The sequence below is a fragment of the Xenopus laevis genome, chromosome 4L (assembly GCF_017654675.1).
Source record: "Xenopus laevis strain J_2021 chromosome 4L, Xenopus_laevis_v10.1, whole genome shotgun sequence".
In the NCBI taxonomy this organism is placed as follows: domain Eukaryota; kingdom Metazoa; phylum Chordata; class Amphibia; order Anura; family Pipidae; genus Xenopus; species Xenopus laevis.
In genome coordinates, this window is record NC_054377.1 from 137,105,148 (window position 1) to 137,131,024 (window position 25,877).

The following is a 25,877-nucleotide window of genomic DNA, read 5'->3' on the forward strand; positions in this document are numbered from 1 at the left end:
TTATATCTTACTTGTTGGCATCATTTCCCATCATATTGTCTTGAGATAGCGATAGATACAGACCAGGACTTTTTTCTGACCTGTATCTTAATCTGCAATCAAGAGATTTTTTTTCCCCTATTTTCCCGATTTACTCAATTTTAAGGTGAGTGCTGTTGCATTAGCGATTTGACCAATCTTTAATTAATGTTAATTTAATGGAATTTTAACTAAATCTGTAATACAGGTTTGGGTTATCATCTGGGTATATGAAAATGATGACGTTGGATAGCTGGTTGTATTTATATGTGAATTTGTATGGGTGATTGTGAGTCTGGAATTGTTTGTAAATATATGTGAGTGCAAATGTATTTTGATAATGAAATAATAAGACCATGTTTGATAATGAACAAATGCCTAAAGCCCTACAAGGGCTAGTATTCCGAATACGTCTGTATTTTTATTTGTTGTGCTTTTTATATTAGTTTTTATTTGCAGCTCTCTAGTTTGAAATTTCAGTAATGTGGTTGCTATGGTCCAAATTACCCTAGCAACCATACATTGATATGAACAAGAGACTGGAATATAAATAGAAGAGGCCTGAATAGAAAGATGAGTAATAAAAAGTAGCATTAGCAATAAACTTATAGCCTTACAGAGCATTTTGTCTTTTAGATGAGGTCAGTGACCCCATTTAAAAGATGGAAAGAGTCAGAAGAAGGCAAATAATTGAAAAACTATTTTAAAAAAAAAGGTAACGCAGACCAATTAAAAAATTGCTTAGAATGAGCCATTCCATAACAAACTAAAAGTTAACCTAAAGATGAACCACCCCTTTAAACTTTAAGCTTCAATTTCTGAACAACTTAATTGAAAAAAATGTCACCACTTGAATTCCAGCAAAGATTGAAAGGACGGAAATCTTGCAGTATTCCCCATGATATTTAATAAATTAGTTTATGCTGCACCAACTTGTTTCTGTATTTGGATCAAGTAAATAGTGGAATGCATTGGTTCATGCAATATAGTCATTACTGCTGGCTTTTTATACATTTTATTTTACCTTTTAATTATACAGCTTTTAGATAAAACTAGATGCTAGTTTGGCATATTGCCAGTTTCCCTCCTACTGGTTGGTATAACTTGATATGATGTCATAATGACATTGCCAGAGTAAACAGCTTCACTCCTACTGGTTGTTATATGTTGATTGTGATGTCATAATAACATTGCCATGGTAACCAGTTTATATCTTACTTGTTGGCATCATTTCCCTTCATATTGTCTTGAGATAGCGATAGGTACAGACCAGGACTTTTTTCTGACCTGTATCTTAATCTGCAATCAAGAGATTTTTTTTCCCCCTATTTTCCCAATTTACTCAATTTTAAGGTGAGTGCTGTTGCATTAGCGATTTGACCAATCTTTAATTAATGTTAATTTATTGGAATTTTAACTCAATCTGTAAGACGGTTTTGGGTTATCATCTGGGTATATGAAAATGATGACGTTGGATAGCTGGTTGTATTTATATGTGAATTTGTATGGGTGATTGTGAGTCTGGAATTGTTTGTAAATATATGTGAGTGCAAATGTATTTTGATAATGAAATAATAATACCATGTTAGATAATGAACAAATGCCTAAAGCCCTACAATGTCTGCATTTGTTGAACTCATGATACTTATTAATATCTACATTCCAACACATATGAGTGGTCCCATTGCATATTAGAGAATCAAACTCAATCAGAAATAGAGAAGCTATTAGTATTTGTATTTTCTAGCGCTAAAAATCATGGATTACACTAATTGCTCCAAACTAGTGATGGGCGAATAAATTCACCTGGCGCGAATTCGCAACGAATATCCACGTTTCGCCGGTGAAAATTTGCATGCATGAGTTTGATTGTGCTTTCAAAAACCTCTAATACCGCTAAAATTTTATAAATAGGCCTCTGCATAGTTCAATAAGATTAGGCTAATTGTAAATATAGTGCTAAGCAGTAATACAATAGAAGAGGAGAGAACTGTATATGGCTGATCCCTATAATCATGTTGTTTTTTATCCCACAGACTATAACATCATCTGAACATCATCAAATACAGAGACAAGAATGTATAGGGTAAGTGTTGGTGTATGGGTGGGATTATCCTGCCAATTAATGATAATAATCCAATACCACTGGTTTCAGGGCTAGTTTTATCTTGGGCACATGGGCCATTTTTTATTGATTATGGGCCCTAGAATCATTGAGGATTCCATGTCATTTAATAACATGTATTTACTTTTAAAACATCTCTGTAATAATATTACTTGAGGCTCAGAAATCCCACGCCATTAACTAATAATATTTTCTGTCAGATAATTGTAGTTGATTCTGACACAGGAGAGAACTACCATTTCCCATTGTGCCCTATTTACACAAACAATTTTTAGTTTGATTTTTCTCTTTACTGAAAAAAGCATAAAATCATATTGATGGGACCAGGGTCGGACTGGGGGGCCCGGGCCCACCGGGACTGCTGACCAGGGCCCGGGCCCACCGGGACTGCTGACCAAGGCCCCATCAGGCTCCGCCATCCCCCTCCTGTGATGCGCCATGCATGAATGTTCGCATGCATACACGGCGCTCCTCAGCACACACAGCGCTCCTCAGCACACACAGCGCTCCTCAGCACACACAGCGCTACACGCCGCTGAAATTACTTTTTTTTTAAATAAAAACCCGAGCATCGGGTGAGGGGGTCTGGCCTGGTGGGGGCCCATGAGGGTCGGGCCCACCGGGTTTTTTCCCAATTTCCCACCGGGCCAGTCCGACACTGGATGGGACATAATATTTAAAAGTATAAAAGTATTTATATAAAATTCCAGACAATAGATCCCACATCTCTTCAATAAATATCCCAAAGGCTCATGATCTTTTTTGTCTCTGCAGAAACCTGAAATGCATCAATCAAAATCATCAATTTCTGTGAAAAAAGCAAAGGAGCCTAAGCGTGATGGTAAGTAGGCAAGCAACAGCCCCCAATGAAATATACACATTTCTGTCCTGTGATACCACTATTTGTCCTTTGTTTATATTGCTCCACTGTCTATTCCTCTGCACCTTTTCTAACTTCCAAAACTCTCAATTAAATCCCATTACCCCAATACATCCAGGCCAAGCTACCAAGACTAGGGGGGTTATTTATCAAAATCAGTAAATATCTCATTATTTTCTGAAAGCTACTCCGACCAAATCCGCATGGGTTTTTTTCCACCTTATTTATCAATAACAACTTGAAAAAAATGGTGAAAAATTAGAATCATACAAATTTTCAGATTTGAAGACCAAAAACTATGATTTTTTTAAAAAAAATTTGCCCGAAAACAACAAAATCTTCGGGTTATTTCACTTTTTTATTTGGACTTTTAACAACCTCGGGGTTTAATAAATTCCAAAAAATTTGAGGGTTTTTTCCACTAAAAATTCAGATTTTATAGTAAAAAAACTTTATTAAAAACCCCCTTAAGCCTTACCTGTTGGAAATTAGTAGCAGAATAGCTGCTTTTGTATCTTTCCTCTCTTTATACAATGGGTTATGCATTTCCATATTATTAGCATATAATGAATGGCTCATTTACAAATCAACTGTGTAAAATAAGTAGCAGCTGATACAACTTGTGCCTGATATTCCAAAAATCGTTCTGCACTTTTTAGTGTTTTTTAAATTCAGATCTTTTAATAAATTCCATGGCATATGAGGTTTTAGGCAAAGTGGGTTTATTTGTGATTTATAAAACCTCTAAAACAGGGGTCTCCAACCGCCGGGCTTCGGCTCAGAACCGGGCCACGGAGACTCCTGCACTGGGCCACCGAGCCCAGCGCACAAAAACGAGGCTCGCTGAATTGGATCCTGGTGCATCTAAACTTGCTGCCTACCCCACCAACCCCGCCGATTTTTACACCGGTCCAAACAAGGTTGGGGGCCCCTGCTCTAAAATCAACAGTCTCATTTTAGTGGTTTTAGAAGTTTTTGTAACCATGAGTAAACTCTATTTCTCTAAATCAACAATGGACAAGTGATCTATTAAAAGATCTGAATTAAAAAGCACAAATGGAAAAAATATGAATACCTCTAAAACTTCCAAAGATTTTAGTTTTTCTGGCCAATTCATAGTAAAAAGAAATCAGAATACATCTAAAAGCCCAAATGAATTAAAAAGGGTCCAGTAGGATGAGCACAACTCCCATTGACTTCTATAGCCTATTGGCTTTCTGGTTTTTACACTTAATAAATCTCAACTTTTTAGCTATATATATATATAGTGAATAAAGTACCCCCTCTTGTAAATTATAAGGACATTATAAGTTACTGAGGAGTTTCATGACCATATAAAAACACGAGGCCAAAGGCCGAGTGTTTTTATACTGGTCATGGAACCCCGAGGTAACTTCTAATATCCTTATAATTTACAAGAGGGGGTACTTTATTATTATAATACACAAGTTTCAGTGAGTCATGTGACAGAAATTACATCAGAACTCACCGTTTATAAGTAATGACATCAGAACTTACTGTTTATAAGGATATCATTTAAAGGACATTCATGGCTTTTGTGTATTATATATATATATATATATATATAGTGAATAAAGTACCCCCTTTTGTAAAATATAGGGATATTATAAGTTACCGAGGAGTTTCATGACCATATAAAAACACGAGGCCGAAGGCCGAGTGTTTTTATACAGGTCATGGAACTCCGAGGTAACTTCTAATATCCTCATATTTTACAACTGGGGGTACTTTATTTATTATAATACACAAATTTCAATGAGTCATGTGACAGAAATGACATCAGAACTCACCGTTTATAACTGATGACATCAGAACTCACCGTTTATAAGGATATAATTTACAGGATATTCATGGCTTTTGTGTATTATATATATATATACATATATATAATACACAAAAAATAATAATACACAAAAGCCATGAATATCCTATAAATGATATCCTTATAAACAGTGAGTTCTGATGTCATTAGTTATAAACGGTGAGTAGTGATGTCATTTTTGTCACATGACTCACTAAAACTTGTGTATTATAATAAATAAAGTACCCCTTGTTGAAAAATATGAGGATATTGGAAGTACCCTCGGAGTGCCATGACCTGTATAAGAGTACTCGGCCTTCGGCCTTGTGCTTTTATATGGCCATGGAACTCCTTGGTGACTTATAATATCCTTATATTTTACAATAGGGGGTACTTTATTCACTATATATATATAGCCGTGAGTGCTATCTTCTATTGGACTAAATATATATTTAGATAGATAGATTTAGCATCCTTATTTTCCTATTAGAGAAAAATAGCTAAATAGTCCTATTGGACACATTTATGTGGGAATGTATCCAGTGATGAGCATAAGAAAAACACTCACTATTTGCCCGGTATGTGGTAGCAGCTGTGTATCGGTGATCCTGTATGATTTAATAGATTAAAAAAGTTTATTTTTTATTTATTTATTTACAGCTTTTATTTATGAGGCATTTGTGAAGAAATCCGCCCATGACCCCTCAAAGGACCTGGGACTTGCAAGAAGCACCAGAGATATAGTGGAGGCAGCCATAAAGGTTGGTTATTTTTATTTATCACTTTCACTATCAGTGACAGGCTGCTTTGCCATAGGAATTTTCCTGTAATGTAAAATTAAACTCGCAGGCACTACATCATTGTCAGGCTTTGGTTACTGACATCAAACTATTGCATTAGTGCAGTAAACTGTCAGTAACATATATGATATAAACAAATGTACAGTATTAAAGGAGAACTAACGCCTAACTAAAGAAGTAGCTAGAAATGTTGTACATTATGTTTTGTGCTTCTGTACCAGCCCAAGGCAACCACAGCCCTTTAGCAGTAAGTGTCTCCAAAGATGCCCCAGTAGCTCCCCATCTTCTTTTCTGCTGATTCACTGCACATGCTCTGTGCTGCTGTCACTTACTGAGTTTAGGGACCCACTCACAATATACAGTACACATAGAATAGAAATGTCACAATATAAGGCTGATTAGTAATTAATACAGATAATTACTACATGGCAGCACAGAAACCAGTGCAATTAGCATCAGAATTTAATAATCAGCAAACCTGTAGCATCAGCTTATATTACAGGGGAAGCTCATTTTCTGCTGGATAATTAGTGACGAGCCCTAAGCTTAGCTTCTCAACAGCTGCTCAGAGCCCACTGAGCATGTGAGTGTCACAGACACTTTCCAAGATGGTGACCCCCTGTGACAAGTTTGAAGTCCTGGATCATTGCTGCTATTTACAAGCTAAAACTTTAAGCTGGTGCTATAACTTCAGTATATAAAATATGCCATTTTTAGCCATATTCATTTTTAGGGTTTAGTTCTCCTTTAACAGGGGTGCAATATATGTCACTTTGTTTTCTTTATCGACTTTTCTTAGTAGTGTAAATAAAGAAACCTGATCCCCACCGCCGAACTGGTGCCCCTCGCACTGCGCACATGCCTGTGCTCAAATTCTCCTGCCCGCAAATTTCCAATTCTGTAGCTCCAGCCCCTGGGGGTGCAGGTTTGGGTGCAATTGCTCCCCCCTCCATATCCCTGTAGTAACACCACTGACTTTTCCCCATCAAAAATGTAGTGTAAATAAATGGGCAATCTTTATTAATATGTCTTTTTCCCCAAACCTTACAGGATAAAAAGATTTTCAGTATTTCCGGCTGTTATCCTGTCCTGCGGAATTGCTTGCTGAGAAGAGGATGGGTAGAAAAGACGACTTTAAGAACTGGTATGGCTGCCCAAAGAACGTACATTTACGTACTATTTACAGGATTAGGGACAAGGGTGTAAATGCTTATAGTTATACTGTAACCTAGAACATGGAGTTCTCTTAACTTAAGAATTAAAGTTCTGAAATACAACCCCCAAAATCATATTCAAAAACTAGAAGATCTGAATCTTGATAAAACTATTTAGTAAATGGTTTCCCTATCCAATAGCCAAGTAGTTGCAATATGGTGTAAACAGGTTTTTCTTCGCTGGATATATCTGTAATTATAGCAGGATAAATTTTAAAGGGGTGGTACTTTTAGGGGGTTATTTATTATGCTCCGAATATCCGAAATTCGAATAGTTCATAGTTTTTGGACTACGAAAAAAACTCAGAATTTTTCGGAATTTATTAAAACCTGATGGTCTTAAAAGTCCAACTCTGAGTCGCATTTCAAAGCTCTCGAGTCAATGGGGAAGGTCCCAGTATCTGCACTGCTGTCCGTACTGATATCCAATAATTTCGGGGATTTTCGGCGAAAACTCAGAAAAATTTGTAGTATTTGCAGAAAAGTACAAAAAATTTGTAGTTTGCAGGCAAAGCTCCAAAGTTAACGGATTTTTGCCCAACCCAATTTTTTCTGACTTTTTTAATGATAAATAAGGTCCATTTGGGCAGTCATTTTACCTTGATAAATAACCCCCTAATTCTGTTATAGGATGGATAATTCTAAGCAACTTTTCAATTGGTCTTCATTTTGTCTCTTTTATAGTTTTTGAATTATTTGCCTTCTTCTTTTGATTCTTTCCAGCCTTCAAATAGGGGGTCACTGATCCCATCTAAAAAACAAAAGCTCTGTAAAGCTATACATTTATTGTTATTGCTACTGTTTATTACTCATGTTTCTATTCAGTCCCTCTCTTATTCATATTCCAGTCTCTTAATCAAATCAATGCATGGTTGCTAGAGTCATTTGGACCCTAGCAACCAGACTGCTGAAATTGGAGAGCTGCTGAATACAAAGCTAAATAACTCAAAAACCACAAGTAATAAAAAATTAAAACCAACTGCAAATATTATTAGAATATCACTCTCTATATTATACTAAAGCTTTAATGGAAGTTAAACAACCCCTTTAAGATAATGTTTCAATAACTGCTTATTGAACCAAGAAAGGGCTGACCACTGAAGAAATACAACTCCCAGTCTCCAGTCATAGACTTCAGCAGTTGTACTTCAACAATAAATGAACTAATGCAACTTGGCTATCCCTAGTTTAATGTTATGGTAAAATGAACGTATCTGTATAAAAGAGAATTTCTGTTTTATTTCCACATAGGAATTTCGTGTAAATGTAATGCTTTTGTTTGCTTTTCAGCTGCAGATGCCAATAAGTTGGTTGATCCAGATGTAAACGCAAGATTCAAGGTAAACCTATAGAAAGTTCCAGGTTACTCTATTAGTAGAACCTTCTTATTATTCAACTTTATTATTAATATTTAAATTAATTATACCCTATGTATTAATACAGCTGATCTGCTTTATTTCATGAAACCTGTTACCCAGAATGCTTTGGACCTGGGGATTTCCTGATAAGGGGTCTTTCCATAATTTGGATCATCATACTTTAGGGGCCTATTTACTAACAATCGAATTTCTATTTTTTCGACAAATCTCTAAAAATTTGTGGTTTCTCTATATCTCTTTAAAACTAAAAATTTGAGATTTTTTTTAAGGGTAAGAACCACAGCAAACTCTAATACAAAATTTACCAGGTAAAAGTAGTCGAGGTCCTACAGGAGTCAATAGGAGCTGATCATATTGGACCATTTTTTATCTATTCGGCTTTTACAGGTTTTCTAATTTTTTTGGCTAGGAGTTGCCTAAAAATTTTTAGAGATTTTATAGAGGTATTCGTATTTTTTGCTTTTTTTTTTATCACTGGTGCTTTTTGCATTTGGATCTTTTAATAAATTCCATGACATTTGTGGTTTTAGAGAAAGTGAGTTTAGTCGTGGTTTCAAAATAAATATAAAACCACTAAAATGAGAAAATATTGATAAATAGGCCTCCACGTCTTCTCAAAAATCATGTAAACATTAAATAAACCCAATAGGACTATTTTGCCTCCAATAAGGATTAATTATATCTTAGTTGGGATCAAGCTACTGTTTTATTATTACAGAGAAAAAGGAAATAATTTTTTAAAATGTTAATTATTTGGATAAAATGGAGTCTATTGGACAAAGCTTCCTGTAATTCTGAGCTTTCTGGATAACAGGTTTCCAGAAAACAGATACTATACCTGTATAGCGATTCTTGATCTATGGGTCAGGACCCAAAAAACAAGTCCTTATGATGTTAGATCAAATAATGGCATAGGACACCTTTTACAACACTGAAGAAGCAATGCTGTGCATTATTATTTCAGTTTATATTCCTAAATTGTGTGACAAAACCTTTTCATAACAATATGTCTGAGAAATCTTATTGTTTCTCTTTTGTAGGAGACTCTTCTCTTAACTGTGGATCCCAACTTCCTCTGGAACCCAAGGGCTGACGCAATAAACCACGACTCACTCAGACAGGATCAAATGATAAACCACTTTAAAAACGCTAAATGCTTCACAACCAAGGTGAGTCCCTTGTACGCGTAGAACCAGGACAACAGGTTCTGTGATTTTGCACAAGCAATATTATTGTCCTATGTCAGTTTCTAACCACTAAATCTGTGTCTTTCTGCTAGGCTGGGTTGTGTACCCTTATGGACAGCATGCGTTGGTTTTCAGATGTTGATCCTTACTCGTTTGTCCCACGTTGCTACAGACTGAGGCAGAATGATGAACGCCAGGAATTTATAAGTAAGATCACTCATACCTTTTGGCTTTGCTAGGCTCCTCTAATTTTAATACAGAGAGGAGGCAGTCATTTCATTATATTGATACAGTAGTTATTCTGACTCAAAAGTAGGTATTCTGACTAGGTTTGCTGCCTTTCACCGCTGCTAACTCTGGGAGAGGGGAGGGATGGTGACATAACATGGGCGTGACAATGACCTGGCGGGGGCGGGTGGTGACATCAGGGGCAGAGCTATGACGTGACGATTGTCCGATGTCAATGTCAGGGAATCCTGCCTGATTTTCCTAATTTATTAATCGGGTAGGCAGCTTTGACCCAGACAGCCCTTCAAAAAAATGGACTGTCTGGGTCCAAACTGACCAGGTTGGAACTGGGCCAGTAGAAAACCAGGAAAAAAACTGGTGGGCTCCAGCCCTCTTGGGCCCCCCCAGTCCAGGCCCACTCCCCCGAACAACCGCTCCCTGAAGAATAGGAGATTAATGGTGAGATGCAGTGCGACACTGTGCTGGAATACATGCAGAGGGGGGTGAGTTTAAAAGGCAGGAGGGGGCCCCTGGTGGCTCCCAGGAAGGCCCTTGGTCTTGAAGCCCCAGTGTTCCAGACTGACGCTACAAGTTACCCTAGTTCTGACTCGGCATTCATAGAAATGAATGAAAACAGTCCCATGGCAGGCATTGAAGCTATGAGCAATGGGCCTTGTTAGTTTTACAGCTCATCTGATCTCATCTTACAACAGACTATCATTTCTAACCAATACCTTCCTTTCCTTTAGATGACTTCATTCAGACAGCTGCCCGTGGCATTTTGAAGTGGGTTTCGGATTCTGACATTCCAGAATATCCATTCGATAAACCCAGACCCGGACAGAAACGTTGGATAGCAAGACATAGCTATTTTGAGTGGTTAGGTAAGTGATCATCACTGATCATTTCTGAACTAGTGTCTATACCTGTGTATACAGGTATGGGACCTGTTATCCAGAATGCTTGGGACCTTGGTTTTCCGGATAACAGATCTTTCCATAATTTGGATCGTCATACTTTACATTTACTTGATAATTATTTAAACATTAAATAAACCCAACAGGCTGTTTTTTTGTCTCCAGTAAGGATTAATTATATCAAGTACAAGGTGTTTTATTATTACAAAGAAAAAGGAAGTAGTTGATTGAAAAAAGTCTGGATGCTTTGGATAAAATGGAGTCTATGGGAGATGTCCTTCCTGTAAATCGGAACATTCTAGATAACGGGTCTCCGTACAGTGGCGGAACTACCGGGGGAGCAGGGGGTCCGAGCGCGCCAGGGCCCCTCAGGGCCCGTGCGCCACTGAAAATGCGGCCGTATGGAGGGGGCGGGGCCCGGCTGCACGTCACGCACCAGGGCCCGCCCCCTCTAGTGACCCTACTGTCTCTGTATAATGGATCCCATACCTGTACTTTGGCTATAATATGTCCATTGACATCAATCAGACACTACATACATATTCCCTTCAATAAGGCACTGATTACAACAATGGTGCCTCCACAGCCTTTTTCATGTGATGTTGCTACCACTAACAGATCAATTGTTGTAAAACTATTTTATTTCTTTGCCATAGTATGCTAATTCATTGCACAAGAAACCTATAGTAACCTATGAAATTATGACAGATAACAAAGGGACTTAAACCTCTATCAAAATTACCCCTAGCAGTTAAGACTTAAGAGTGCTAAACTATGAATTCTAGACTTGTGTGGGTCTGAATTTATTCTGTAATGGTATGAGATCCCTTATCCGGAAAACCCATTATCCAGAAAGTTCTGAACTCTGGAAAGACTATCTCCCATAGACTCTTTTCTGTAATAATAAAACAGTACTAAGATATAATGAATCCTTCCCTTTAAACAGGCCTTCAAATGTTCCCATTAGACTTAGGGTTAGGGTGGGGATTGTAGTCAATTGTGTTTCATTTCTCTAATGATCTTTGTTTTGTTTTTAACCCCAAAAGCTGAAAGGACCACTCACAAACAACGTGTCAAATCAGACATTATCTTGAAATCGATTGAAATCTGCCAGACGTATCTGGATAAGTTGCAACACAAGAAAATAGACCAAGAAGAGACTAAACCCAAGCCAACTGAGTTCTGGAAAGACTTCTTGAAGGACTATTCCCATGTTATCCAGTAAGTTATATCACATAGGATAAAATCCATGGCAATTCAGTTTTTAGGTTGGAAGGGGCTGTTTCTAGTGATGAAACGTTCACCTTTAAGTACATTTTTAGTATGTTATAGAATAGCTAATTCTAAGCAACTTTTCAATTGGTCTATATATTTTAATATAGTTTTTGAATTATTTACCTACTTCTACTGACTCTTACCGGCTTTCAAATTGGGTCAATGTGCCCTCATTCTTATATGTGATATGATAATGGGACAGTCGTTATATTATTATTATTATTATTATATAATAGTCATTATATGTTAACATTTCCTTTTTCTTTTTGTAGTGACGGCGCAACCATAGAGAATGCTGCACACTATGCTACTAGGTGCCATTCTCTCTTACACACTCTGGAGACAGTGTGTCCTCAGATTGATATTGAAGGTGAAAGGAATATCTGGATTATAAAACCAGGAGCTAAATCCCAAGGAAGAGGTAAGAGACCTTGCTTAATGTGTATTTGTATATTCAGAGAATGTTACAGTCTCTGTTCCATTAAGTCATAGATGAACTTGTTCTGACTATAAACATTTTTACAGGTATAATATGCAAGAACAATCTGGAAGACATCATGTCACTCCTGGACAAAGATCCTGTGATTCCCAACGAGGATTACTGTGTGATACAGAAATACATAGAGAGGCCACTGTTAATTCACGGCACTAAATTTGATGTGCGTCAGTGGTTCCTGGTCACGGACTGGAACCCTCTGACCATTTGGTTCTACAAGAGATGTTATCTTCGCTTCTCGTCACAGCCTTTCTCAGTGAAGAATCTAAGCAGGTTGGTAGAGGGTTGAATATGTGAGCTGCTAGATGGGTGTTTTTCCAAGAAAGTCAGAAGGACTTTATAGAGTTTTTTTATTCTCTGCAGGACAGAGTGCAAAGTGCCAAAGATGGGCATAATCCATGGAAAGAGGCACATAGGCACCTTCTCACTTGCCTGTCCCCTAATCTGTGCATCATTAGATACATAAATTGGGGAACAAAGATGGATGCAGGTTGCATCACAGTCCTGTACTTTCCAGCTGCCATATGACAGGTGGTGAGGACAAGGTTCCTTGTGCCTTAAACCTTGTGCAGGATTTGTTACACCTTATCTATCCCTGTGATGTTGCAAGTCAATATGTACATTACCACTAACTGTCTTTTGAACATATTGAGCTGCACCATCTTAAGAAAATATAAAGTCCTTCTGAATTTTTATTTACATTTTGGAATTTTAGCTTTAACAGGAGGCTGCCAGTAGAAATTCCTAAGCAGGCTATGAATTCCTGATTCAGACTTAAATATATAGATATTGTAGGCAACCACCTCTCCAATTTTATTTTAATAAATATCCCTTGTTCATTTAATTACTGGAAGACCCATGGTTTAAAATATTCTAAAGTGCTGGTGCTATATAAAAAAATATGATGAACCCCAAAGGAATCACTTTGGTCAGTATAAGGTTAAAGTATAGGTGCATAAACCCTTACAATTGTGTTGGTTATGTTTTTACAGATCCATACACCTGTGTAACAATGCCGTACAGAAGCACTGTAAGAACTCCCCGAAGCGTCATCCTGACCTTCCTGAAGAGAACATGTGGCATGATTATCAGTTCAAAGAGTATCTGCAGATGACAGGAGCATCTGATGCATGGGATGATATAATCTTGCCAGGGATGAAGGAAATCATCATCCATACCATGAAGAGTGCCCAGAATAAAGTTGAGCACAGGAAAAATTCATTTCATTTATATGGTGCAGATTTTATGTTTGGCGAGAATTTCCAGCCATGGCTGATAGAAATCAATTCCAGCCCTGCACTGTCAAACTCCACATCTGTCAGTAGCAAGTTGAGCACCCAGGTTCAAGAAGACATCCTACGTGTTGTCCTTGACCGGAAAGAAGATAGCAAATGTGATGTGGGTGACTTTGAACTCCTATTTAAACAGGTATGTATATACCAGTCAATATTTGTCTTTTTATTGATTAATCGTTATTTTGTGCAGAGTACCAGGGTCAGATTGGGGTGCGGGGCACGCTGGGCCTTCCGTCTCATGGGTCCCCCACACCCCTAGCTCCCCCTCTGAGCCACATCTCCCTGTTCTGCTCCACCTTCCCCTCACAGTGGGATCGGGGCCTAGGGTCACTGGCAGGGTGCAGACTGGATCAGCAGAGCCCACTGGGTTTCTTCCCGGTGTCCCCCTGGTCCAGTCTGACCCCACAGAGTACTTTTCAAGGATAGAGAAACAAGGATTGAATGGTCCATGTGCCCTTGAATCTTTTTTTCAACCTTCTGTATGTTTATTTTTTGAAAACAATTATATTTTTTATAAATCATTAATTATATGCAATTTAATTTATTTACTGATGTCCTAATAATTTAATTCATTTATTTTTAGCCTAAAATTGAAATTCCTACTATTTCACAAGAAAAACTGCTAGTGAAAGGAGTTGCCATTCAAAAACCTTGCCTGCTAGAGAAACAAAATACTCCTAGGGTCATGAACTGCCAGACTTTTAGCAAGCCAAATGACTTAGTCTATAAAGAGAAGAACATAAAGGTGGATCTTGCTAGTAATTTAAAGAAGATGGATATACTTCCCAGGAAGATAGTGCTAGATGATATTAAAGGAGGAACCAAGCCTGTAACAGTAAAGGAACGTGTGTTGCCAAAGCTTCCTATCCTGGAATATAAGCAACCAAAGCCAGAGAGAAAACTAAGAGATCATAGCAAAGAAAGAGTAGATCTCTATCCTATAACCCAACCTCAACATCTCAAAGTAAAGGATACCATGAGAAAACTGGATTATGAAAAAGAAAAGCCTAAACCTTGTGTATATCCTATAACCCAACCTCATCATCTCAAAGTAAAGGATACAGTGAGAAAACTGGATTATGAAAAAGAAAAGACTAAACCTTGTAGATTCTGTAGGCAACAGATATGTACTTGCCACAAACCCACCGCAAAGAAAGCTTTTATTACTGCTGAATTTCCTTCAGATCTTTGGAAGAGAAGAAAATGAGATAATTCTGTACCTGAAAGTGTACAACAACCTCCAGGCTAAGCAAACGGTATTAAGAATGGCACACAGTATAAAGTATTTCCTGCATATTCCATCTCAGAATGAGTACTAGGATTAAAGAAATGAAGGCCAGCCGAAAACCAGTCGACTGGACAAGACAATATTTATTTTTATTACTATTTATTTAATAAAATATATAAAATATACTTGAGGATTTTAGTTTTTATTCATGAAATATTTGTTTACACAGTTACAGCTTTGATTTAGAATGTGATTCGAATACGAAATATCGCAATGGTGTCTGTCCAACCTTTCTTACTGTAAATACAAGAAAACTATACACAAAATAGGGACTCTTTAATATAAACTCTTGTATGAATTCATTACAAGTTAAAATAATTGACTGGAATGAATTCTTCCAAATATTTAGGAGATTTCAACATATTAAAAAAATGTTTTTTAAATTTAAATATGATGTTAATTAATCTTGGTACGAATACCTCTTTTCTTTACAAAGAACGTAATCCATGACCATTGTTCTGTGACCATTAGTTCGCCGATTTCTGATCTAACTGGCAACCAGGACCAGCAGCCAGGCCCACGGCCCCCCTCCGTACGCCATTTTCTGTAGCCGGAGTCAGTGGCGCGCAAGCTGCCGGGGGGCCCTGAGGGGGTGCGGGCCCTGGCCCAATAACACCCCCTGCTCCCCCGGTAGTTACACCACTGGGCCAGACCTATGGACAGCCAGAAAATAAACATACCTAGGGGACAAAGCAGGGGGGTCATCTTCTCTGTTGCCTACCCCTAGTTCGGTCACCTGTCTCCACTCTCCTCGCTCGTTCTGCATTGTTTCCCCATAGTGGGAGACTGTGAGAGTCTTATCGCGTGCACGTATCAGGGGATGGGAGGCAAAGCGACTGGCTGGGTTGCCTATGGCACCCTGCCAGCCTGGCACTAATTGGACCCCTCCAGTGTCTGACTTTAACCATATGTTTAGCTGAACGTATTTTAAGAATCAATTGGATTTGGGAACCACAATAATTTGGTTCAGGAGGAAATATATTAACCAGTGCTATTTTGGGGCAAGATGCTTATTTTGGTGAAAATGTAAGACTTTCATTACATCAGGTCCACCACATGTGCATATATGTGCCCATCTCCCTGCTGCCTCTAAAGCATGTTGGGGGTATGGCACCTCTCATTTTATTGATTTTCTGAGGCATCATATACCATCTGGTTTTATAGCCCCCTCCTTAAGCAATGACATTTTATTAATATTCTCATATATTTTCCTCCATTCATCCTCCTCTAATGGGCCCCTAGGTCTTGCTCCCATTGGGCTTGGAATTTAGGTAGAGTCTTTTTACTCCATGTATGATATGGTGATAAATTCTATATACAGAACCCGAGAGCCTAGCCACTTGTTTGCATTCTAACTCAAAGCTAATGTAATTACCAACCTCTTTATCCTGTTGAATGCTTTCAGCCAATGTGGCAGTTGCATAAACTGAAAATGCTCTTCGTCTGAGATATGATATTCAGTGTCAGACTGGAGGTCAGGGACCCACATAATGCGCACAGAGTAGTAGAGCACATGTAAAAGAGCTATTGTGGTGAGTTCTTGCTGAACTATTATAAAAGGATATCATGGAGAGTTCATGCTGAACATAACTCCCTCCATGGTGCGCACAGTGTGGTACAGCACATACGGTGTTGGGGGTCCTTGGCAGGCCATCTCATGCCCCACACACAGGTGGATGTCCTGGACTTACACGTTTCTTGCCGCAAATCCAGGCCCGGATTTGTGGCGAGGCCACATAGGCCCGGGCCTAGGGCGGCACATTTATGGGGGCGGCATTCCGCCCAGCCGTCTGTGCTCCTCAGTGATTCGGCGCTTTTGCGCCAGCGTGTGGTAGTGCAGGCGGGCGCTAGGACTGCGCAGAGTGCACGGCCTAGGGGCGCCTGCCCAGCGAATCCGGCGCTGCGCAAATCTCGGCACTTCCTTAGAGTCACTAATAAAGCCGATTTTTGAAGATACAGTCTGTGACCTCTAATGGATTTCCAGAACAGCGCCCACACAAGCGGGATTCTCTAGTGCTAAAAAATACCAGCAAGCCCTACAATGTCTGCATGTAGAAGTCAATAGGACTTGTCATTTTTGAGTTGTAAAATCTTTCAAGCTTATAGAGGTTTTGGGTGTTTTTTGTTTGTATTTGCATGAAAAATTAGATGAGTTCAAGGTTTTGTGTAAGTATTCAGATGACTTCTGTATTTTTATTTGTTTGTTCTTTTTATATTAGTTTGTTTTAATAAATGACTTCACATTCGTTGTTCGTGGAGAATTTTTTTTTTTTCCGCAGTTTATAAAACCTATAAAACCACTAAAATCAGAATGTTTATATATGGGCCTCTAAGTTGCAAATTTTAAAATGTCATTATCTATGAACAAAAAATTTCACATTCAGATGTGCAAGCTTTAGTGGCAAATTTATCAATATACGAGATTGCTTGAAAAAACAGGATCAGAATATATTTGCGTTTTATTTTTGTTTTGTTTTATTAACTCCAAAATGTGAACATTTGAATGTTAACTTTGCAAAGTGTATCTGAAGATTTCAAGCAATTCTATTTTATTTTTCCAAAATTATTTAAACATTTGAGATTTTGCCAACAAAGAAGAAAAGAATGAAAGTATGAATACAACACATGTGGGGGCCTATTTAAAATTGCTCAAGCTTTCAGTTTGAGCAATCTTTAAGCAAACTCATGAATCATTGAGGATTCCATAGGTAGACTTTGTCATTTAATAACATATGTATTTACTGTTAAATCATCTCTGTAATAATATTACTTGAGGCTCAGAAATCCCACACCATTAACAAGACTAATAACTGTAGTTGATTCTGACACAGGGGTAGAAGAATATATATATATATATATATATATATATATATATATATATATATATATATATATATATATAAATGTATATACTGGATCTATCCTACCATTTCTGATTGTGCCCTATTTACACAAACACTTTTTAATTTATTTTTTCTCTTTACTGAGAAAGCATAAAATCACATTGATGGGATTAAATATTTAAAAATATTTATATAAAATTCTCTGTGCTGTAAATATTCTGAAGGCCCATCATTTTTTTTGTCTCTGCAGAAACCTGAAATACATCAATCAAAACCATACATTTCTGTGAAAAAAACAAAAGAGCCTAAGCGTGATGGTAAGTAGGCAAACAACAGCACCCCATAAAAGACTTCATGAAAGATACGCATTTCTTTTCCTGTGATACCATTTTTTATCACTTGTTTATATAATTCCACTATCTATTCCCCAATACATCCAGGCTAAGCCACCAATATTAGCAGGTCTGGATTGGGCATCAAAATAGGCCCTGGCATTCCAAGTACACAGAGGCCCAAATGGTACTCTACCACCCCACTAAATAGTCACCATCTATCGGACCTTACAGCAGCCCTTCTGGCATTTGCCAGAACCCACAGATTCCCAGTCCGGGCCTGAATACTTGGTCTGACCTGTTGGAAATTAGTTGCAGAATTTACTGCTTTTGTACCTTTCCTCTCTTCCTATAATTTTTATGCATTCTCCATATTATTAACATATAATTTATGGCTCATTTACAAAGCAACTGTATAAGTAGCACCTGCCTGATATTCCAATATTTGCCCAAATGAACACCTGCTGTTTTTGTGGAACACGATCCCATAATGGGGATGATGTCACTTTTGATGTGCCATTGCTCATAGGGGGCCTATTTACTAACATTTACATTTTAATAATTTGTGTTTTTTAATTTCTATAATATATATTTAACTCTAACATTTTGAGATTTTTCAAGTGTAAAAACCATGAAAACCACTAATGGAAAACTGCACCAGGTAAAATTAGTACCATAGAAGTCAATGGGAGCTGCGTTGATACATATATATATAGATAGATAGATAGATTTAGAATCCGTTTTTTCCTATTAGAAAAATTACCCGATTCTAGTGATGTGCGGGCCGGCCTGATACCCACGGGACCCGCGGATGGGGCAGCTTTGGGCCGACTTCACACTCCTCTTGCGCCACCTTGAACTGCTGGCTTATTATTTTATAGGTGCTGTGCCTGCTTGCCCCTGCCAGTAACCAAATGTGTCATTTATTTTGTCCATGCACAGCTTTTATTTATAAGGCATTTGTGAAGAAATCCACCCATGACCCCACAAAGGTCCTGGAACTTGCAAGAAGCACCAGAGATATAGCGGAGACAGCCATAAAGGTCAGTTAGGAATTACTCTTTTATTATTTCTTTATTATTATCAGTGACAGGCTGCTTTGCTAAAAGCATTTTTCCTGTAATATAAAATTAAACTCATAGGCAGAAGAATCCTTGGCCCCACCCTCTGAACTGGTGTCCCTCACACTGTGGACACAATTGTGCTCAAATTCTCCTGTACTTAAAATAACCTATTCTGTAGCTCCAGCCCCGAGGGGGTTCAGGTCCGGTGCAATTGCACCCCCCGCACCCTGGATGTTACATCACTGACTTTTCCCCATCAAAAACAAAGTGGAAATAAATGGACAATCTTTATTAATATGTATTTTTCCCCAAGCTCATAGAATAAGAAGATTTTCAGTATTTCCAGCTGTTGTCCTGCGGAATTGCTTGCGGAGAAGAGGATGGGTGGAAAAGACAAATTTAAGAACTGGTATGGCTGCCCAAAGAACGTACAACTATTTAAAGGATTAGGGTGACAAGGGTGTAAATGGTGTTGGTGCAACCTAGAACATGGAGTTCTCTTAACTTTAAAATTAAAGTCCCAGGCTCTTGTTCATGGTTCTGAAATGCAACCGCAAAAATCGAACTCAAAATTCAAAAACTCGAAAATCTGAATCTTGGTAAAACTATTTAGTCAATGGTTTGCCCCATCCAATAGCTAAGTAGTTGCAATATGGTTACGACACTTTTTTCTTCACTGGATATATCTGTAAGTGTAGAAGGATGAATGTTAAAGGGGTGGTTCACCTTTAAGTAAACTTTTTGTATGTCATAGGATGGATAATTCTAAGTAACTTTTCCATTGGTCTTCATTTTTTCTTTTTTCATAGTTTTTGAATGATTTGCCTTCTTCTTCCCACCTTTAAAATGGGGGGTCACTGACCCCATCTAAAAACAAATGCTTTATAAGGCATTTATTGTTGTTGCTTCTTTTTATTACTCAAATTTCTATTCAGGCCTCTCCTATTCATATTCCAGTCTCTCATTCAAATCAGTGCATGGTTGCTAGTGTAATTTGGGCCCTAGCAACCAGATTGCTGAAATTGGAAACTGGAGAGCTGCTCAATAAAAAGCTAAATAACTAAAAAATGACAAGAAATATATAATTAACCCCTTTAAGATAATGTTTTAATAACTGCTTATTGAACCAAGAAAGGGCTGACCACTTGTTGTTCCTTAAAGGAACAGTAACGTCAAAAAATAAAAGTGTTTTAAAGTATAAAAAAAATATAATGCAGTGTTGCCCTGCACTGGTAAAACTGCTGTGTTTGCTTCAGAAACACTACTATTGTTTATATAAATAAGATGCTGTGTAGCCATGGGGGCAGCCATTCAAAGGAGAAAAGGCTCAGGTTACACTGCAGATAGCAAATAAGCTCTGTCTGTCTAATGGTGTTATCTGTTATCCATTAGTTAACCTGTGCCATATAGCTTTTTTTTCAATTTCCGCCATTGCTCCACAGCAGCTTGTTTATATGAACTATAGTAGTGTTTCTGAAGCAAACACATCATTTTTACCAGTGCAGGGCAATACTACATGATATTTTCATTACTTTAAAACACTTTAATTTTTTGGTGTTACTGTTCCTTTAACTCCTGAGGAAATACAACTCCCAGTCTCAGTTGCACTTCAACAATAAATGAACTAATGCAACTTGGCCATCCCTAGTTTATTGTTCTGGTAAAATGAACGTATCTGTGTAAAAGAGAATTTCTGTTTTATTTCCACATAGGAATTTAGTGTAAATGTAATGCTTTTGTTTGTTTTTCAGCTGCAGATGCCAATAAGTTGGTTGATCCAGATGTAATCGCAAGATTCAATGTAAACTTATAGAAAGTTCCAGGTTACTCTATTAGTAGAACCTTCTTATTATTTAATTTCATTATTAATATTTAAATTAATTATACCCAACATATTAATACAGCTGATCTGCTTTATTTCATATTAAAGTATGAAGAGATTGACATACTGTGGGGCAGATTTATCAAGGGTCGAATTTCGAAGTAAAAAATACTTTGAAATTCGACCATCGAATTGAAATACTTTGAATTGAAATATCGAATTCAAACTTTTTTCATCTAATTTGGGTATTCTGCGGTCGAATTAAGATCGTTCGATCGAACAATTAAATCCTTCGAATCGAACTAATCGAACGATTTTATCGTAGGATCAATCGATTATACTTTGACTTAAAAAAACTTAGAAAAATGCTGTAGAAGGTCCCCATAGGCTAACATAGCACTTCGGCAGGTTTAATTTGGCGAAGTACTGAAGTCTACGTTTTTTAAAGAGACAGTATTTCGATTATCGAATGGTCGAATATTTGAACTATTTTACTTCCAATCGAATTCGAAGTAAATTCGAAGTCATAGTATCCTATTCGATGGTTGAAGTATCCAAAAAATTACTTTGAATTTCGAATTTTTTACTTCGAAAATTCCCTCTAATTCACTTTGACTCTTGATAAATCTGCCCCTATGTGTATAGGTTATTACTTTTAAAACTGCAAATTTTATCTCTTTTAGCAGAGTTCATATGTGTGTAATACAGGTATGAGACCTGTATCACATGCCTGGGACCAGGGGATTTCATACTTTTAGGGGCCTATTTACTAACAATTGAATTTCTATTTTTTCCACAAATCTCTAAAAAAAAATTGTGGTTTCTTTATATTTCTGTAAAACTCAAAAAATTCAAGATTTTTTTAAGTGTAAAAACCACAGAAAACAGTAATACAAAAATTTGCCATGTAAAAGTAGTCAAGGTCCTACAGAAATTAAGTATAACAGATGCTATACCTGTATAGGGATTCTTGATCTATGGGTCAGGACCCAAAAAACAAGTCCCTATGATCAAATAATGACAAAGGAAACCTTTTACAACACTGAAGAAGCAATGCTGTGCATTATAATTTCAGCTTATAGTTCTAAATTGTGTGACAATATCTTTTCATAACTCAATATTGCTGAGAAATCTCTTTGTTTCTCTTTTGTAGGAGAAGCTTCTCTTAACTGTGGATCCCAACTTCCTCTGGATCCCAAGGGCTGACGCAATGAACTACGATTTACACCAGTGTTGGACTGGGCCACTAGGATATCAGAAAAACACCCAGGTGTTAGTGGGGCTCTTGCTTCTTACCATTTGGCCAATTTCATGGTTATTCCCTATTTCTTTATGGGGAAAAAGAGGCTTAATATTGGAAGAATAGAATATAGTAAGTAGTTATAAAAGACTAGGAGAATAAAGAGGTTGAGTGAGGAGAGGAGGAATAATAGTTTGAAAAGTGGCCACAGTCTAAGGTTTTCTGGTGGGCCCCTGGAATCCGAAACTGATTTACTCAGACAGGATCAAATGATAAACAGTTTTAAAAACGCTAAATGCTTCACAACCAAGGTGAGTCCCTTATACGCGTAGAACCAACACAGCAGGTTCGTGATTTTGTACATGAAATATTATTGTCCTATGTCAGTTTCTAACCACTAAGTCTGTGTCTTTCTGCTAGGCTGAGTTGTGTACCCTTATGGACAGCATGCGTTGGTTTTCAGATGTCGATCCTTACTCGTTTGTCCCAGACTGAGGCAGAATGATGAATGTCAGAAATTTATTGGTAAGATCTCATTCATTTCATTATATTTATATAGTAGTTATTATGACACAAAAGTAGTTATTCTGACTAGGTTTGCTAACTCTGGGACAGGGGCAGGATGGTGACATAACATGGGCGGGACAATGACTTGCGGGGGCGGGTGGTGGCATCAGGGGCAGAGCTATGACATTACAATTGTCTGGTGGCTGCATCAATCTCAGGGAATCCTGCCCGGTTTTCCGAATTTGGTCAGTATAAGGTTAAAGTATAAGTGCATAACCCATTACACTTGTGTTAATTATATTTTTGCATATCCATACACCTGTGTAACAATGCCGTACAGAAGCACTGTAAGAACTCCCCAAAACATCATCCTGACCTTCCTGAAGAGAACACGTGGCATGATTATCAGTTCAAAGAGTATCTGCAGATGACAGGAGCATCTGATGCATGGGATGATATAATCTTGCCAGGGATGAAGGAAATCATCATCCATACCATGAAGAGTGCCCAGAATAAAGTTGAGCACAGGAAAAATACATTTCATTTATATGGTACAGATTTTATATTTGGCGAGAATTTCCAGCCATGGCTGATAGAAATCAATGCCAGTCCTGCACTGTCAAGCTCCACATCTTTCAGGAGCAAGTTGACAACCCAGGCTCAAGAAGACATCCTACATGTTGTACTTGACTGTAAAGAAGATAGCAAATGTGATGAAGGTGACTTTGAACTCCTATATAAACAGGTATGCTATGCTACACTATGCTACTAGGTGCCATTCTCTCTTACACACTCTTGATGCAGTGTGTTCTCATATTGATATTGAAGATGAAAGGAATATCTGGATTATAAAACCAGGAGCTAAATCCCAAGGAAGAGGTAACTGACCTTGCTTAATGTGTATTTGTATATTTAGAGAATGTTACAGTCTGTGTTCCATTAAGTCACAGATGAAGTTGTTCTGACTATAAAATTTTTACAGGTATAATATGCAAGAACAATCTGGAAGACATCATGTCACTCCTGGACAAAGATGCGGTGATTCCCAATGAGGATTTCTGTGTGGTACAGAAAAACATCACAGCCTTTCTCAGTGAAGAATCTAAGCAGGTTGGTAGAGCGTTGAATATGTGAGCTGCTGGATGGGTGGTTTTCCAAGAAAGTCAGAAGGACTTTATATAGGTTATTTATTATCTGCCGGACAGGGTGCAAAGTGTCAAAGATGGGCATAAATTATTGGAAGAGGCACAAATGCACCTTCTCACTTGCCTGTCCCCTAATTTGTGCATCATTTAGATACATAAGTTGGGGAACAAAGATGAATGCAGGTTGCATCGCAGTCCTGTACTTTCCAGCTGCCATATGAAAGGTGGTGAGAACAAGGTTCCTTGTGCCCTACACCTTGTGCCACCTGTGATGTTGCAAGTCAATATGTACATTACCACTAACTGTCTTTTGAACATATTGATCTGCACCATCTCAAGGAAATAAAGTCCTTCTGAATTTTTATTAAACATATCGGAATTTTAGCTTTAACAGGATGCTGCTATTAGAAGATCCTAAGAAGGCTATGTATTTTTGATTCAACCTGAAATGTAGATATTGTAGGCAACCGCCTCTCCAATTTTATTTTAATAAATATCCCTTGTTCATTAAATTACTGTAAGACCCCTGATTTAAAATATTCTAAAGTGCTGCTGCTATAAAAAAGATGATGATGATGAAGACCCCCCCAAAAAAAACACTTTGGTCAGTATAAGGTTAAAGTATAAGTACATAACCCATTATACTTGTGTTGATTAAGTTTTTGCAGATCCATACACCTGTGTAACAATGCCGTACAGAAGCACTGTAAGAACTCCCTGAAACATCATCTTGACCTTCCTGAAGAGAACATGTGGCATGGTTATCAGACAAAGAGTATCTGCAGATGACAGGAGCATCCGATGCATTGGATCGGGCCTTGGGTCACTGGCAGGGTGCTGGACTGGATCAGCAGAGCCCACTGTTTTTTTTTCCGGTGTCCCGCTGGTCCAGTCTGACCCCACAGATTACTTTTTAAGGATAGAGAAACAAGGATTGAATGGTCCTTGTTCTCTTGAACCTTTTTTTCAACCTTCTGTATGTTTATTTTTTAAGAACAATTATGGTTTTATAAAGCATTAAATAAATATATGCTTCTCATCACAGCCTTTCTAAGTGAAGAATCTATGCATGTGGCATGATCATCAGTTCAAAGAGTATCTGCAGATGACAGGAGCATCTGATGCATGGGATGATATAATCTTGCCAGGGATGAAGGAAATCATCATCCATACCAGGAAGAGTGCCCAGGAAAAATAAATTTCATTTATATGGTGCAGATTTTATGTTTGGCGAGAATTTCCAGCCATGGCTGATAAAAATCAATGCAAGGCCTGCACTGTCAAACTCCACATCTGTCAGTAGCAAGTTGAGCAAGAACACATCCTACATGTTGTGTTGTCTTTGACCGTAAAGAAGATAGCAAATGTGATGTTGGTGACTTTGAACTCCTATATAAACAAGTATATTTATACCCGTCAATATTTGTCTATTTATTGAATAATCATTATGTTGTGCAGAGTACCAGGGTCGAATTGAGGGTGTGGGGCACACCGGGGCTTCCGTCTCACGGGTCCACCGCACATCTAGCTCCGCTTCCTAGCCACATCCCCCCTGCTCTGCTGCCCCTTCCCCCCACGGCAGGATTGGGGCCTTGGGTCACTGGCAGGGTGCTGGACTGGATCATCAGAGCCACTGGGTTTTTTCCCGGGGTCCCATTCTGACCCCACAGAGTACAGAGTACACTGTCCAGTCTGACCCCACAGAGTATTTTTCAAGGATAGAGGAGCAAGGATTGAATAGTCTATGTGCTCTTGAACTTTTTTTTCAACCTTCTGTATGTTTATTTTTTGAGAACAATTATAGTTTTATAAAGCATTAAATATATGCAATTGAATTTATTTACTGATATCCTAAATAGTTAACTTGTTTACTTTTAGCCTAAAATTTAAATTCCTAATATTTCAAAAGAAAAACTGCTAGTGAAAGGAGTTGATGTTCAAAAACTTTGCCTGCTAGAGAAACTCTATACTCCTAGGGCCATGAAACATGACTGCAAAGA

At 37.9% G+C, this 25,877-nt stretch overlaps 2 protein-coding genes and 1 long non-coding RNA gene across 4 annotated transcripts; all 3 read left to right on the forward strand.

The window, feature by feature from the left end:
- Window positions 1-998: 998 nt before the first annotated feature.
- Window positions 999-15,091, forward strand: LOC108713586 (tubulin monoglycylase TTLL3). The gene is made up of 13 exons (XM_041590849.1): window positions 999-2,104; window positions 2,918-2,984; window positions 5,506-5,606; window positions 6,696-6,789; window positions 8,150-8,199; window positions 9,279-9,407; window positions 9,518-9,632; window positions 10,403-10,537; window positions 11,617-11,791; window positions 12,118-12,266; window positions 12,371-12,614; window positions 13,334-13,769; window positions 14,220-15,091. The coding sequence occupies exons 1-13, from the start codon at window positions 2,096-2,098 to the stop codon at window positions 14,841-14,843; spliced, it is 2,328 nt and encodes a 775-aa protein (XP_041446783.1). The 5' UTR covers window positions 999-2,095; the 3' UTR covers window positions 14,844-15,091.
- Window positions 15,092-17,978: 2,887 nt separating this feature from the next.
- LOC121402864 lies at window positions 17,979-19,938 on the forward strand. Its single transcript, XR_005966832.1, has 3 exons — window positions 17,979-18,084; window positions 19,042-19,142; window positions 19,477-19,938. It is a non-coding gene; the product is annotated as an uncharacterized LOC121402864 (long non-coding RNA).
- Window positions 19,939-21,722: 1,784 nt separating this feature from the next.
- Window positions 21,723-25,479, forward strand: LOC108714675 (tubulin monoglycylase TTLL3-like). 2 transcript variants are annotated; one of them, XR_005967071.1, is made up of 3 exons: window positions 21,723-22,750; window positions 23,073-23,842; window positions 24,537-25,479. XR_005967071.1 is itself a non-coding variant. In XM_041590850.1 (2 exons), the coding sequence occupies exons 1-2, from the start codon at window positions 22,727-22,729 to the stop codon at window positions 23,502-23,504; spliced, it is 456 nt and encodes a 151-aa protein (XP_041446784.1). In that variant the 5' UTR covers window positions 21,723-22,726; the 3' UTR covers window positions 23,505-24,137. The 2 variants fall into 2 exon arrangements, 1 of the variants encoding a protein (XP_041446784.1); XM_041590850.1 differs by lacking the exon at window positions 24,537-25,479 and having other exon boundaries at window positions 23,073-24,137.
- Window positions 25,480-25,877: the final 398 nt, after the last annotated feature.